Source organism: Cornus florida, unplaced genomic scaffold, assembly GCF_030987335.1.
Source record: "Cornus florida cultivar Cherokee Brave unplaced genomic scaffold, ASM3098733v1 CherokeeBrave_3.0.0_Hap2_Chr06, whole genome shotgun sequence".
Taxonomy (NCBI): domain Eukaryota; kingdom Viridiplantae; phylum Streptophyta; class Magnoliopsida; order Cornales; family Cornaceae; genus Cornus; species Cornus florida.
The window spans coordinates 102,395,639-102,412,739 of NW_026775576.1; the positions used below are offsets into that span (position 1 = coordinate 102,395,639).

The window sequence follows — 17,101 nt, forward strand, 5'->3', positions numbered from 1 at the left end:
AATTAATTTATTTTAATCATCCAAAAAAAAAAAATTAATTTTTGTTCTAAAATTCTCACTGCAAATTTTGGTCGCCAAACATGTTTTGTTCTCATTTCAAAACACCAAATTACAAAACACTTGTTCTGTTAAAAGAAAACATTACAAAACACAACACGTCCCAAACAGGCCCATCACATAAAGTGAAAACAAGAGCAAATTCGAGAGCAGAAGCATAAGAGCAACAGAATAAAGTCAAAAATGGAGAGAATTTGAGTCAGAGCGCACGCGAAGCGAAAGAGTGGGAAAACGCTCGAAGCGTAAGAGCGACGTTCGTTAAGAAGAATTGTGTGACATAGAGTAAAAAGTCACTTCTAGTTTCAAAAACCACTGTTCTGATTCTTTTCTTCGGACTATATATTCTCTATATAGGTGAATCTCAATCACAAAAACCTCCATTCAGAACAACTTCAAACTAATGTTGTAATAGAAAATGAATGAAATTACACAAGAAGGAGGTCGAATAACAAAATAAATTAACTCCATGTCACGCATCTTGTGTGTTACCATTAGGTTCAGCTGCCACAGCCCACTTGTTAATGCGTATCTTAGCCATAGATACCTGCATTTATGCATATTTATAAGAACTAGATTGAGTAAATTTAGCTAAGAACTTGATAAAAAAACATAATTGAAAAAAAAAAAAAAAAACCTGTTTGTCCCAGTCAGTTTTATAAGTGATTATAACGAGTACAACAGTCTGAACAAATGTGCCAAACAGCATCCCAATCCAAACACCCTACAAAACAGATTGGTGCAAATAGCAGCTTTGAGAAGTGACATTCTTTGTACACATAATTTCAAATTAAGGCGTCCAATATATATGCAAAACAAATCACTTGGAAGAATGCAAGTTTTTTTAATAATTGTCAACAGGAGCCTAAAACTAAAGGCATTAAGGACATAGATAATGTTTTCAGCTCTTCAACCGAAAACATGAAGTTATGCTAATGATGTGACGAAAGCCCTTTCAATGTCACCTCATTAGCTCATCCTCCAAAACGAATTCGTATATATATAAATAGGAACAAAAAATTTGATATGTATATATATATATATGAGAAGTGCTATACATGGATCCCACTAAATTGCATCATGCACTTTGGCTGAAGCCTTCGGTGCAAAAATAATTTTCAACACAAGTTCCAGACTTGTAAAAGATTAATGCATAATATGGTAACTCACTTTGACTTCAAGATTGACAACATAACCAAGCACAGCTCCAATGGGAATCCCGATAAGATAATAGCATGCCATATTAACATATGCTACAATGCTCTGCCATCCAGCTCCAACAGCAACACCTGTAAACAAACAGTTGGTGCTAAATAATCGTTAATTTATTTGGCTGGTTATAGTTCTTAATTAGTATAGGAACGCAAATTCACGACACTCTAAATACTATGTCATGTTCTTCATCATTTGATGATTTCCTTCTATAGGATTATTATTTTGCTGCAATCACGATACAATCTGCCAAAAACAGGGGAAGCTTACCCGAAAGAACTGGTTGAACACTATTCAGAAGTATAGAAAGAGCCAATAGAGGTGATAAATCTGCGACTGCTGAAGCCACATCTTCATCCGTTGTAAATATGTAAGCTAGATGGCCCCGAAAGAAGAGGAAAAAGATGAATAGCACAGAACCAATGGCTAATGATGTAATCACTACATTCACAATTGAGAACTTTGCCGCTGCTGAACTCCCCCTTCCAAGCTCATTTGAGACCCGTACACTGGAAGGTTTTTAACAAAAACATAGTACAGACTTGGTCAATATATGCATATGCATTAATATAATGCATATTAAATAAAGTTTCTGATACTTTTGAACATCAAGAACAATGTTATGCCCAGCACCAAAAACTAAAAATGACCAAGTTATAAATAAGAGTAATCTAATTCTATTTGCTAATAAATAGTCTTCATAGCAGCAGTGCATGATCAGACTATGTTTGCAAGATCATGACAATGACAACAAGTACACAACAAATTAAAGTATAAAACATGTTACCCTGCTGCAGCCAAGAAACCAAGTGATATCATCATCTCCCAGCCATTGATGTTAAGGCTGCAAAAAAGAAAATATAATTGATTAGTTGTATGATGAAAATAAAAGACAAATATAGAAGGGGAAAAAGGAAATCAGAAACACAACAGAGGGCAGGAAGAAAGAGTTACCAAATAGAGAGAGCATCAATGGCAACCTCAGCATTGTCCAAGTTTCCTGTTAAAAGAACCAGTACTGTGTTGTACCATAGTTCAAGACTGCAAGGGAAATCACATATTAAAATCAAATTTCCAGAATTTTGGACAATGGGAAAGCAATATGTAAATTCTTAAATGAAAAGAATAATTTCCCAAATTGTACTTTCAGGCTTTAAGTCTTTACCTTTGTACTAAAAAAATAGATCAATTTCTTTATGTTTACCAAAACGAAAAATAAACAAAAGCAGACCATTACATGCTTATCAAGTCCTCAACTCCAAGGGATAGCCTAATGGTAAAAACTCTCACCTCACATCTTGGAGGTTGGGAGTTTGAATCCCCTTGGGGCCACCCCCAGGGAATTTTCCCGGTAATTGCTTGGTGCATGCGGGACTGCATGTGCCCGGTGGTGGATTATGGGGTACTCTAAGAGCCCCAATACCAGTGCCCAAGTAGGTTCTTTACTAATTCATGCCCAAGTTCCAAAACAGTTACACCATGACCAGAAATGAGAGAACCATTTCAGTTGTTTCATAATAACTAGCAAAGTGCTGAGAGAAGCCTCACCAGAGCATAGCACCAGATGAGAGAGAGAGCTTAACGACGGGCCAGAGATCCTTGAAGGCTAACATTGAAAAACCCTTCCATGTTTCTCCACAACTCCCACATATAACAAACGCAAGCTGACCAACATTTGGTAACCAAAATGCCAAAATTGTCGAAAACATGGCGCCAGGAATTCCAAACTTGTATTTCACTGTCAAAAGCCAAGACAGTAAGACGTGTATTGCAAGTGAAAATGCTGCTAAGTATGCAATGATCATGTTCTTGCTCTGTGCTTGTAAGAACATTTGACAGGTGAACGATGGAATGAAGGAGAACATCACAGGGATTAACCACAGTGCAATTGTGCCCGCCATGTCTGCAATAGCTTCATCCTGGCCTAATGCTTTCAAAATCGGTGCAGTGAAGATGAACACGGGTACAAGACAAACTGAACATATAAACAAGACAATCCATGATCTTTGAAGATAAATACCAAGCATGGGGTATTGTTTTGCACCGTATGATTGCCCACATAAAGTTTCCAATGCACTAGCCATTCCTAACTGCAAATTAAAAAAAAAAAAAAAAAAAAAAAAAAAAAAAAAAAAAAAAAAAAATTCAACCTTAGAAATTGAAATTGCACCACTGAAAATGGGAAGTTTCGTATTCAAAAACGAATCAACATTTTTACCCTACAAATTTTTGTTATGCAAAACCTGCAGCTACAGGTATGACTCCAACTGTCGAATTATATATCAACTATTAAGGTTGAGATGATATTGAGTAAATGGAAAAAGTCCAACACATTGATATGTTTTACCTCGTGCAAATGAATCATAAAAATGTGGCATTGATGGGTTGTTTCTGTTTCATTTAGTACAGACCTCCTTCAAATTGGTTGAGTATCAAAAGTTTTTTGTTGATTTCGGATTATTAGGTTCTATCCTATGGAGCATATGTAATACCCCTAGTTTAAAAGGATATTCCTGGGTTTTTTTTTTATTTTATTATTTAACTACATTTTATTTGATTATGTATGATTATTTTATTTGATTATGTGTGATTAGTTGAATTAATTTTTTTAATTTGATTATTTAATAGGAATTATTTGTTTAAGTGTTTTAATTAGTTGACTGACTTAATTGTCTTATTTAAATGTTTTTTTTTTAAATTGCTTGATTATTTGAGTTAACTGTTTTAATTACTTATTTGGCGTTAATTTCATTAAATTGTGTTATTTGGTTAATAACCTGATAGAATTGTTATTAATTAATTGTTTTCATTTTTTTTTAATTTATTTACTTATCGTAAGTTAGGTTTAAAATTTACATGGTAGCCGACGTTGATTATAACCTAGGTACTTATGGGCCGAGTTATATCTTTATGGACTTAGGGTTATCAGGATTCACCTATAAATATAAGCATACTGGGGTTTAGGGTTTTAGAAAACTAAGTCAAATTCTGTAAAAACAGAGAGACCTTGAGATACAGAGAGCAACTGAATCTTTTGTGAGACAAGATACAGAGAGAACCTTAAAAGATTAAAGGAGGGATTCAAGGAGGAGTTTGGGACTGAATTAGGAGCAGTAGAGGTAGTTTAGCACAACCGACGTTGCCGGATTTGATAGAGACGACGGTTAGAGATTTTAATCTAAAGTCTCAAAGGCAAGTCTTGTTCTTCTCTATCTCTTTAATCTGTGTTCTGTGCATGTTTAGGAAGACTCCAGGAATTAAAACTAAGGCTTAATTATAACCTTTATGCATGCTTAATTAATGTTTAAACTCATGAAATTTAACCTGTTCTTCGTTGTTTCAGAAAGATAGTAAAGAAACTGTAGTTCTGTAACCTTGCTCCGTTATGTAGTGTTTCGTTTTCAATTCAAGTTTGATGGTATATCATTGTTTTACAATCAATCTGGAACTGAATTAGACCTTAGAACATGCACTAAAAGTTTACTACAAGAACTGGTACTCACAGAAATCAGAAAAGACGATGAAACGGACGAAGCTGCTAAGGGGAAAAGGGAGCAGGCTCTGAAAAACCCTTAGAGCCGGCTCCTAGAAGGTAGAGCCGGCTCTAGGATATTGTGGAGCCAGCTCTAATGAGCCTAGAGCCGGCTCTGAAGAAAAGAAGAGCAGGCTCTTTTAATTTCTAGAGCCTGCTCTCTCTTAAACTGTCCAGAAATTGCATTTTGTGGTCCGTTTGGCTGAGGTTTGATTTGTTTAAAATTAATTGAAAGCTACTGAAGGTTGAGACTTAAGTTTTAAAACTTATAAAAGTGTTGGGGAACATGCCTACATTCGAATAATGAGGATGGAATTAATCCGAGCTTAGATAGAAAACTGGTAAGAGGATGAATGGAAATTAAATTTCTGTTGTTTACTGATTTTGGAATTTTGCTTCCTCTGCCAAATCTTAAACTGCTAATCATGTTTATGTTGTGATACAAGCATATAGAAGTATAGTCAAATGTATGCATGGATGGAATTAACTGATCGTGTAAACGGGATATAGATTGCATCAGTTATGGTAATGGTTGGATAAGTAAATTTCATGTCTTTGTTTGTCATTTAACGGATTGTAATTTGGATTTCTTGGTTTAATACTGTCTAAATTATATTTACACAGTTTTCTAAGCATAGTAAATTCTTGGAATTAGCTATGTTTGGTTGGAAGTAAATTGATGTAACAAATCAGTTAATTTTATCAATTAGTGGACTTGTTGCATGATGTAAATGCTATGTTTTATAAATAACAAATTTAATGGTTGGAATATAATTTCTAGGCCTGGACTGAATGCCTAAGTTTTATAATTATGGATTAATTTGGTTTGTGCATAATTTGGGAGTTGCGTTGATGACTATCTAGTACTGTTTTATCAACACTGTTAACTGGAGGATGGTATGTACCGGTATGGGACGGTGACATACTAGGTATGGACTAATTCCAACATTAAGTCCTACCTAATTTGGATCAAGGTATGGATTAATCATAAAGGTTAAGTCCATCATCTACATGTGTCATATCAGTTGTGAATTGAATGACCTACTGGAATTTCAGGATGGATTTGTTATACATATATTAGACCACTACACAGATAGATGGTATTGTATATTAGGAGGAGTACGGACTTTATATATATATATTATATGGTGCCGTGGAATGAGCTTGAGTCCCATGACCATGGTTAGGGCGCGTATATCGCCTAGGATGGATAACTGGACATAGGTGTTGTTCCCTGGTAGGTTTAGGTACTCATGCCCACCCTAGGGTGCTTATTCGCATGTTGCCTTCTATTCAGGCTGAGACAAACCTACTGGACTAGCGAGCGTCCTATAGTGTGTACTATATACATATATGGACTACTCTAGATATTGTTGAGTCTTCCTAGGATGTATCTGCGTATCGGATTACTGTTTGGATTGTAGTAGATCAGGACTTGCATGTGGGCCTGACCCACTTCTTTATTTTTCAGGTGCTCATCAGTTTCAGGGTTAGAGTTTGAACGTGCAGAGCAGATACAGCTATTCATTCCTCCGATTATGTAGGAATCTTCTCTATGTTAGCTTTGGATTTTATTTTTATTATTTCAGTATCTTTTGGAGAATTTTAATAAGGGGTCCAATGGATGGATTCCCGAGTTGTGAACTTATGGAGTTTTGGATTTTTGGATTTCAATATTTATATCTTAAGGATTTTCAGTTAGCACTCTACCAGCTTATTATTTTTTTTATTTCTTATTTTATCTTGTATTCTGTGTTCGGTTACATATTAATTGTTTGACATCCCTCGGGTTTGGGCCTGGGCCTGATCAACCCGTGTCTCGGATCCGAGGGGTATCACAGTTGGTATCAGAGCACTCCAGGTTCAAGTGTCTCTAGGATTCTATCGTATAAGACTTCCGCGTAGCGTTCTCTATTGTTTAGAGCTTAAGTTTAGGATTCATTGTATTCTTTACGGTTCGGTTTAATCGTGCTGATGTCTGTCTTTCTGTGTTGACAGAATGGCTAACGCAAGAACCAGACGGAACAATCGGCAACGAAGGGAAGCGGCCCGTAGGCAGCGTCAGGAGGATGAAGGTCAATTTTATGAGGAGCAGGAGGAAATTCAGCAGACTGGGATCAGGGAGGAAATCCAGAGTTTCCTCCTCACCTTAATGACTTTATTGCTCGGGCTATAGAGGCAGGGGTAACAGCTGCACTTCGGAATCAACATCAGGTACAGCCGGCACCACTACCAGCACCAGTGGTTCAAACGGATTCTTGGGAAAAGGCTAGGAGCTCTTTCACAAAGGGGAGTCCACCTGTGTTCTCAGGCTCCACCGATGCGAGAGTAGCTCACCAGTGGAAACAGGACATTGAGCGTCATCTTCGTTTGATTCAGTGCACGGAGGTTCAGAAGCAGATGCTTGCTACATTCAAGCTAGTTGGGGATGCACTACAGTGGTGGGAGTCAGTTACCACCCCAGAGGAGAGGATGACATTGACTAATGATGAGTTCAGTGCTCGCTTTGACGAGAAATATTTTCCCTATGCAGTCAGGGCAGCTATGAAGACCGAGTTTCTAAATCTGCAGCAGGGAAACATGACAGTGGCGGAGTATGAGCAGCAGTTCACACGCTTGTCTCTCTTTGCACCGGAGGAGGTGGATACAGAGGAGAAGAAGCATAACAGTTTCGTTGAGGGACTGATGTGGTCTATCAAGAGAGCTATTACAAGTAGTCCAGCCTATACTACCTATGCTCAGGTGGTAGACGCCGCTCTACAACAGTATCAGTTGACTGTGGACATTAGACAAGCTCGTGATGAGAAGCGGGGTGATAAAGACTCTACTAATCAGTCAGCTGAAAAGGGGAATGGAAATGGTCACCGGCAGAATGACAAAGGCAAGTTCCAGGGACAACAGCCTTGGAAGAAGCACAAGGGTGGTTCAGATGCTCATCGGAATGGGGCACCTATTCAGAGGCAACAGAATGGGGGACCACAGGTAAAACAGGGTCAGCCACAGGCTAACCGACAGAGGAGGCCATTTGGTACTTTCCAGGGTAGTTGTTACACTTGTGGAGAGTATGGTCATACCACCAGGCAGTGTCCTAAAGCAGGACGGGGACAGGGACAGGGACAGTATGTGCAGCAGGGACAGAGGGTGCCAGTGCCTCTACCAGCTCCACAGGTTCCACGGATTCAGGGACAGACACATCTAGCTTTACCGGCACCGCCGCAGACTCAGGGACAGGCACCACAACAGTTGCACTATGGCAGGGTGTATAACCCCAAGCCACAAGATGTTCAGGCACCTCAGACTATTGAGGGTAAGTTTCCTATTCATGGTTTACATGGACGTGTTTTATTTGATACGGGTGCTACACACTCATTTGTAGCTAGGACTTTTGTTGCTTTATCTGGGATGAGGACGAGGGTATGCACTAGACCTCAGGGTATTTCTACACCATTGGGTGATACAGCTATTTTATATGAGAGTGATGGGCCTGTGACATTAGATATTGGCAGACTCAGAAATCTAGTCAATCTACTGGTCCTGGACATGCACACTTATGATGTGATACTTGGGATTGATTGGTTGTCTCACTACCATGCCCAAGTTTATTGTTTTGATAGATCTATTATTTTTACCATACCTGGTCAGGATATGTATGTAGTAGTTATGCCACGTTCTAAAGGGAGCGGTAGCACCTATTTGTTCCATGTGGAGGAGGAAAATGAAGAGGGGATTACTGTGCCATTGGATAACATACCGATTGTACAGGATTTCCCGGATGTATTTCAGGAGATTCCGGAGTTGCCACCTAGTCGAGAGATTAATTTTGTGATAGACTTAGCCCCAGGCACTGTGCCTATTGCTAGGGCACCCTATAGGATGGCACCGGTAGAGATGAGAGAGCTGAGGGATCAGATTCAGCAGTTACTCAGCTAGAGTTTTATTCATAGGAGTACATCACCTTGGGGAGCACCGGTTCTATTTGTGAAGAAGAAGGACGGTTCGCTTCGTCTGTGTATAGATTACAGGGAGTTGAACAAGGTTACGATTCGTAACAAGTATCCTTTGCCCAGGATTGATGACTTGTTTGATCAGTTAAGAGGAGCCACATACTTCTCCAAGATTGATCTACGTTCTGGGTATCATTAGCTGAGGGTTAGGGAGCAGGATGTTCCTAAGACAGCATTTCTCACGAGATATGGTTCTTATGGGTTTCGTGTTATGCCGTTTGGGATGACTAATGCACCTGCAGTATTCATGGACTTAATGAATAGAGTCTTCCGGGCTCATTTGGATCAGTTTGTTATTGTCCTTATTGATGACATCTTGATCTATTCTCGGTCGGAGGATGATCATGCTAGACATCTTCGCATAGTCTTGCAGACGCTTCGTGAGCACCAGTAATATGCCAAGTTCGAGAAGTGTGAATTTTGGCAGCGGGAGGTGAAATTTCTGGGTCACGTGGTGTCAGAAAAGGGGATAGCAGTGGATCCGGCCAAAGTTTCAGCGGTGGTTGAGTGGGGACAGCCTACATCACCTACTGAGATTCGGAGTTTTCTTGGGTTGGCAGGATATTACAGGAGATTCATCCAGCGGTTTTCCAAGATAGCAGGACCACTCACTCATCTGACCAAGAAGAGTGTACAGTTCGTGTGGGATGAACACTGTCAGCGAACTTTTGATGAGCTGAAAAGGAAGCTGACTTCTGCACCGGTTCTGGCTACTCCGCAGAGCGGGATAGAGTATCTTGTTTACACGGATGCTTCGTTGCAGGGTCTTGGATGTGTATTGATGCAGGAGGAGCGACCGATTTCTTATGGATCTCGGAAACTTAAGCCTCATGAGCTTAATTATCCAACACATGATTTGGAGTTGGCAGCAGTGGTCTTTGCCTTGCGTATTTGGAGGCATTATCTATTGAGTGAGTCCTTCAGATTATTCAGTGATCACAAGAGTCTGCAGTACTTGTTCACTCAACGGGAGCTAAATATGAGACAGTGCAGGTGATTGGATTTTGTAAAAGACTATCATTTTTCTATACAGTACCATCCAGGGAAAGCGAATGTAGTGGCGGATGCACTCAGTCGCCGACCTGTTGGTAGTCTTTTAGCTCTATTCACTACTGAGTGGAATGCTTTGAAGAATATAGATGAGTTGTCAGACGCTTTTATGGCTTGCATGGTGGTTACACCTTCCATCATTCGCAAGGTTTTACAAGCACAACTCACCGATCAGCAGTGTGTCGACAAGGTCGCAGAGATAGCTTCCGGAGAGGTTCCATTCTACTATGTTGGGGCTGATGGAGGTTTAAGGTACAAGGGACGGTTAGTGGTACCTTCTGCTGATAATTTGAGGAAGGATGTGATGACTGAGACTCACCACTTTGAGTTCTCTGTTCATCCAGGAGGCGATAAGATGTATCAAGATATGAAACGGCAGTTTTGGTGGGCAGGTATGAAGAGGGACATTGCTCTTTTTGTTTCTCAGTGTAATACTTGTCAGATGGTTAAGATTGATCATCAGAGGCCGCCAGGAGCTCTACAGCCACTACCAATTCCGGAGTGGAAATGGGAAAGCATATCTATGGATTTTATGGAAGGGTTGCCAAATTCTTTCAAGGGGCATAATTCCATATGGGTCATTGTGGATAGGTTGACCAAGTCAGCTCATTTCTTGCCTATTTGCACTGACTACACTTCGGAGCAGTTGGCGAGGCTTTACATTTCAGAGATTGTGAAGCTACATGGCATTCCATTGTCTATTATATCGGACCATAGTATATCCTATGAAGGGTGTTATGCGCTTTGGGAAGAAAGGGAAGTTGTCTCCGCGGTTTGTCGGTCCATTCATGATTATGGATCGAGTTGGAGCTGTTGCTTATCGGTTGGCACTGCCGGATAATTTGGACTGCGTACACAACGTATTCCATATGTCCATGTTGCGGCAATTTCTGCGAGATGAGGATCGGTATCAGCATATCGATGTTGGGGAGATTGAGTTGCAACCGGATGCAACTTATTTGGAGCCACCGTGTCGTATTGTCGACCGTCGGGATCAAATCCTTCGTAACAAGGTTATTCCATTGGTTCGTGTTCAGTGGAATCATCATAATGAGGCTGAGTCCACTTGGGAACGGGAGGATGTTATTCGCTCGCAGTTTCCTGAAATATTGGAAGAAGGTAAGAGCGAATTCCGAGGACGGAATTCCTTTTGTTAGGGGGGAAGAATGTAATACCCCTAGTTTAAAAGAATATTCCTGGGTTTTTTTTATTTTATTATTTAACTGCATTTTATTTGATTATGTGTGATTATTTTATTTGATTATGTGTGATTAGTTGAATTAATTGTTTTAATTTGATTATTTAATAGGAATTATTTGTTTAAGTGTTTTAATTAGTTGATTGACTTAATTGTCTTATTTAAATGTTTTTTTTTTAAATTGCTTGATTATTTGAGTTAACTGTTTTAATTATTTATTTGGCGTTAATTTCATTAAATTGTGTTATTTGGTTAATTACCTGATAGAATTGTTATTAATTAACTGTTTTCATTTTTTTTTAATTTATTTACTTATCGTAAGTTAGGTTTAAAATTTACATGGGTAGCCGACGTTGATTATAACCTAGGTACTTATGGGCTGAGTTATATCTTTATGGACTTAGGGTTATCAGGATTCACCTATAAATATAAGCATACTGGGGTTTAGGGTTTTAGAAAACTAAGTCAAATTCTGTAAAAACAGAGAGACCTTGAGATACAGAGAGCAACTGAATCTTTTGTGAGACAAGATACAGAGAGAACCTTAAAAGATTAAAGGAGGGATTCAAGGAGGAGTTTGGGACTGAATTAGGAGCAGTAGAGGTAGTTTAGCACAACCGACGTTGCCGGATTTGATAGAGACGACGGTTGGAGATTTTAATCTAAAGTCTCAAAGGCAAGTCTTGTTCTTCTCTATCTCTTTAATCTGTGTTCTGTGCATGTTTAGGAAGACTCCAGGAATTAAAACTAAGGCTTAATTATAACCTTTATGCATGTTTAATTAATGTTTAAACTCATGAAATTTAAACTGTTCTTCGTTGTTTCAGAAAGATAGTAAAGAAACTGTAATTCTGTAACCTTGCTCCGTTATGTAGTGTGTCGTTTTCAATTCAAGTTTGATGGTATATCATTGTTTTACAATCAATCTGGAACTGAATTAGACCTTAGAACATGCACTAAAAGTTTACTACAAGAACTGGTACTCACAGAAATCAGAGAAAACGATGAAACGGACGAAGCTGCTAAGGGGAAAAGGGAGCAGGCTCTGAAAAACCCTTAGAGCCGGCTCCTAGAAGGTAGAGCCGGCTCTAGGATATTGTGGAGCCAGCTCTAATGAGCCTAGAGCCGGCTCTGAAGAAAAGAAGAGCAGGCTCTTTTAATTTCTAGAGCCTGCTCTCTCTTAAACTGTCCAGAAATTGCATTTTGTGGTCCGTTTGGCTGAGGTTTGATTTTTTTTAAATTAATTGAAAGCTACTGAAGGTTGAGACTTAAGTTTTAAAACTTATAAAAGTGTTGGGGAACATGCCTACATTCGAATAATGAGGATGGAATTAATCCGAGCTTAGATAGAAAACTGGTAGGAGGATGAATGGAAATTAAATTTCTGTTGTTTACTGATTTTGGAATTTTGCTTCCTCTGCCAAATCTTAAACTGCTAATCATGTTTATGTTGTGATACAAACATATAGAAGTATAGTCAAATGTATGCATGGATGGAATTAACTGATCGTGTAAACGGGATATAGATTGCATCAGTTATGGTAATGGTTGGATAAGTAAATTTCATGTCTTTGTTTGTCATTTAACGGACTGTAATTTGGATTTCTTGGTTTAATACTGTTTAAATTATATTTACACAGTTTTCTAAGCATAGTAAATTCTTGGAATTAGCTATGTTTGGTTGGAAGTAAATTGATATAACAAATCAGTTAATTTTATCAATTAGTGGACTTGTTGCATGACGTAAATGCTATGTTTTATAAATAACAAATTTAATGGTTGGAATATAATTTCTAGGCCTGGACTGAATGCCTAAGTTTTATAATTATGGATTAATTTGGTTTGTGCATAATTTGGGAGTTGGGTTGATGACTATCTAGTACTGTTTTATCAACACTGTTAACTGGAGGATGGTATGTACCGATATGGAACGGTGACATACTAGGTATGGACTAATTCCAACATTAAGTCCTTCCTAATTTGGATCAAGGTATGGATTAATCATAAAGGTTAAGTCCATCATCTACATGTGTCATATCAGTTGTGAATTGAATGACCTACTGGAATTTCAGGATGGATTTGTTATACATATATCAGACCACTACACGGATGTATGGTATTGTATATTAGGAGGAGTACGGACTTTATATATATATTATATGGTGCCGTGGAATGAGCTTGAGTCTCATGACCATGGTTAGGGCGCGTATATCGCCTAGGATGGATAACTGGACATAGGTGTTGTTCCCTGGTAGGTTTAAATACTCATGCCCACCCTAGGGTGCGTATTCGCATGTTGCCTTCTATTCAGGCTGAGACAAACCTACTGAACTAGCGAGCGTCCTATAGTGTGTACTATATACATATATGGACTACTCTAGATATTGTTGAGTCTTCCTAGGATGTATCTGCGTATCGGATTACTGTTTGGATTGTAGTAGATCAGGACTTGCATGTGGGCCTGACCCACTTCTTTATTTTTCAGGTGCTCATCAGTTTCAGGGTTAGAGTTTGGACGTGCAGAGAAGATACAGCTATTCATTCCTCCGATTATGTAGGAATCTTCTCTATGTTAGCTTTGGATTTTATTTTTATTATTTCAGTATCTTTTGGAGAATTTTAATAAGGGATCCAATGGATGGATTCCCGAGTTGTGAACTTGTGGAGTTTTGGATTTTTGGATTTCAATATTTATATCTTAAGGATTTTCAGTTAGCACTCTACCAACTTATTATTTTTTTTATTTTTTATTTTATCTTGTATTCTGTGTTCGGTTACATATTAATTGTTTGACATCCCTCGGGTTTGGGTCTGGGCCTGATCAACCCATGTCTCGAATCGAAGGAGTATCACAGCATAGACTGCTTAGCAAGTGTCTAAAACCCGCATTCGGTGCGGAAAAAGAAGAGGACACAATCACCTACTTAAATTGTATAGTTGTAAAACTGACAGTTACTGCTACTCATTTTGGATTTTTCAATTTCAGACCATTCAAATCATACTTTTGCACATTCTGGTCAGATTATTACAGCTATATATATATATATATTCCTGAATATTACAGCTATACTTGAATTAAATTTGTGCATTGATTTGTCAGTTTTGGATCTTACACAAGATCATCACTCATCTCTCTTTTCTTATTTTCTCCTCTCTGCCTCCATATTATTTTCTTGTTATTTTAAGGAGTAATACTTTAAGAATTTGTAGGTAAATCATAAGGCCTTTGTTGTGCAAATAGAGTGGAACCTATTACTGTACAATCTCAGGCTAGACTCTTGATCCTGGAGGTGATACGCTGAGACCCACTGCACCATTTATTTGTCCCGAAGGAGCAATTAATCCATACCCCACCCTGCTGACACTTTTTCTATATATATATATATATATATATAAAGACCCTGCTGATACTTTATGGCTGCTACAAATTATATATTTCTTTAACTATGAGGTCAAACTAAAATCACAATCCAAAGTCTTGTTACTAAAAGTTGAATCTACGGCTAAAATTTCACATGTTTTCCCTAGTATATTCATACACCATCGATCTGCAAACCAATCTCAAGCTCTACAAAGTAATAAATCTAATCTGATCTATAAAAAAATTAGGACTAGTCAGACTAGAATCCGAACTCCCAAATTCGACTTCAACATGATGTTTTATATATTTAAGCACAATCCAAGAAAAACCCATCAAAATGTTGGGGTTGTGTTTTTTTTTTTTTGCAAGATGAAGAATATACTCAAATGAAATAAACCAAGCACTGTGCTTGATTTTCCTTGTTGACAATTTCCAGAAAAGACATCTAATTAAGAGAACAAAAACAAAAATTTGGAAAAAGAAGTACGACTAAGAGGTCCGCAAAAGAAAGAGGGTTGTGTGAACTTACCAGAATACCATTTGCAAACCTGAGAAGGACAGTGAACACAAGAGAATAAGCAGCAAGCTCCGTGGCGCCAATATGTCCAATGAAAGCCTGGCTGATCACATTGATACCGAAGGTCGAAAATCTTGTGAAAATGGCGGGAGCAGCCACCACCCACAATTTCTTGTTCTCTTTCCATATCTTTTCCTTCAGTGTCTCTACCTCTTCTACTTCTGCCTCAGTTTTCCTCAATAGTCTCTCTTCTGCTCCATCACCCTCCATTTCTGTGTGCAGAAGCTATGAGCTTTACCTGCTTTCCTTTCAATAAATAGTGACGGAGCAAATGGTTACATTCAACAATTTGAGCTACCAGAGTCCGAAAGCTATATGGCCACGTCTATTGTTCGTTGTAATAATTAAGGCCACATGTGTGCTGAATTTTGCATTCCAGTCTCCCCTTGTTGGGTTGGTATTTTCACTACGAATGTGACGTGCATTTAATAATTTCTGTCCTAATTTGCATTATTACTAAGGTTATATAGTTTATGAAATTTCTACTAATACTTATTTTTGTTTTTTTGGGAGAGAAGTAATCAACTTTGTCACACCTGCTTTTTTGCATTGACAGTCCGGTCACAAGGGTCCATCCGATTTAACTTTTTGAGTGTCAAATATTTTTTTCGTCTCTAAATTTAATAGAATCCATAGGATGCATTCAAGTTGTTAAAACCCGTATTACATGAACTCTACAAAAAAGAATGCATACTGATTACAGGTGTCAGTCAATTTTTTTTACACCTCTAAAATCAACAACCACATCTCTCTCTCTATTCTCCCAATTTCAGGTGTCAGTCAACTTTGTTGCCCAATATCTCCTATTCCCAACTCCCCAAATTGACGCCACAGGACGCCCATTTCTGAAACCGGCCATTGTCGTCTCCTATTACTAAAATTCTCCCAAATATTGAATCTCCAAGCTTATTAGGTCACGAAACGACTCTACAAGCTTCGAATTTCTACGTCTTTCAGGAAGAAAATCGGATCTCTTTTTTCACCTACAAAAGTGTATTCATCAATTTGTCCTCCGCCAACTGGGTTCGTAAAGCTAGTTATATATATTGGTTAGGCGAATCATGAATGTGTGTGTATATATTTTCTCCAAGTAGAGAGAGGAATAATTGAAGAAGAACCTTGAACTCCAAATGGGTTTGTGAATTGTTATATTGTGTATATATGTACTCTCCATATCTAGGATTATATACATAGATTAAACAATTCACAGACCTCTTAGTTTATAACTTTATAAGTTGTGTCCGTGTGTGTGTATATTGTATAGAGACAGAAACGATGGGTAACGGACCCTTCTCTTTCTTTAAATGTTGTATGGAGTATAAAAGATAAATGTAGGTCTGCAAATCAAAGCGAAATTAAGGCTATGACTATATAACGAGCGAAATTAAGGCTATGACTATATAACGAGCGAAATTATTAATAAAAAGGAACTGAAACAATTACGGAAATTGTGGACTGTTGAATCACTTTTTTTGTATAATTATTTTGGAACATATTTGACAATAAAATAAATATTTCATTTATCATTTAAACAAGAAAAAAAATGATATAATATTATTTTTATTCAAAATTTTATTTTAAATCTAACTTTAAATTCAATTTTGTTCTAAATAGTATTTCATTTTAATTCTGATTTCGATTCTGATTTATTTTTAAAATCTTAAAATAATTTTTTTTTTTTTTTTTTTTCGATGATGTGGCCAATTTTCCGTCTCCTGCTAGTCCATCGGTTCGACATGATGGCGTAGCTTACCAACTCTACCGTGACTTGTGTTTTGGGAGAAAAGTACTCCACCACATGCATTTCTGACAACTGCATTTACTTACGTAGGGCTATTTTCTGTCTTCTCTGCCCGCATGAAAACACCTATATTTTCCCCAAAAAAATTAATTAAAAAAAAAAAAAAACCAATATTGTGAAAATCTTAAAAGACTATTAACACGAGTTGTTTTGATGGACTTTATGATAAATTGGGTTGCATTACTGTTAGTAGTTTTGACCTAGTTGTGGACAAGAACTCCTTGGTCTAAGATCAACTGCGATAATCGCGTGAAGAATTATCAAGTAGAAAGATGTTTTGGAATTTAAGGCTTTCTGATGTTGAGCAAAATC

At 37.9% G+C, this 17,101-nt stretch overlaps 1 protein-coding gene across 1 annotated transcript; it reads right to left on the minus strand.

Moving 5' to 3' along the window:
- Positions 1-281: 281 nt before the first annotated feature.
- On the minus strand, positions 282-15,283 carry LOC132313459 (protein DETOXIFICATION 21-like). Its single transcript, XM_059812231.1, has 8 exons — positions 14,941-15,283; positions 2,815-3,356; positions 2,221-2,307; positions 2,054-2,110; positions 1,537-1,775; positions 1,225-1,343; positions 692-778; positions 282-601 (listed from the first exon to the last, which is right to left on the minus strand). Exons 1-8 carry the CDS (start codon positions 15,196-15,198, stop codon positions 527-529), a joined length of 1,464 nt encoding a protein of 487 aa, XP_059668214.1. The 5' UTR covers positions 15,199-15,283; the 3' UTR covers positions 282-526.
- Positions 15,284-17,101: the final 1,818 nt, after the last annotated feature.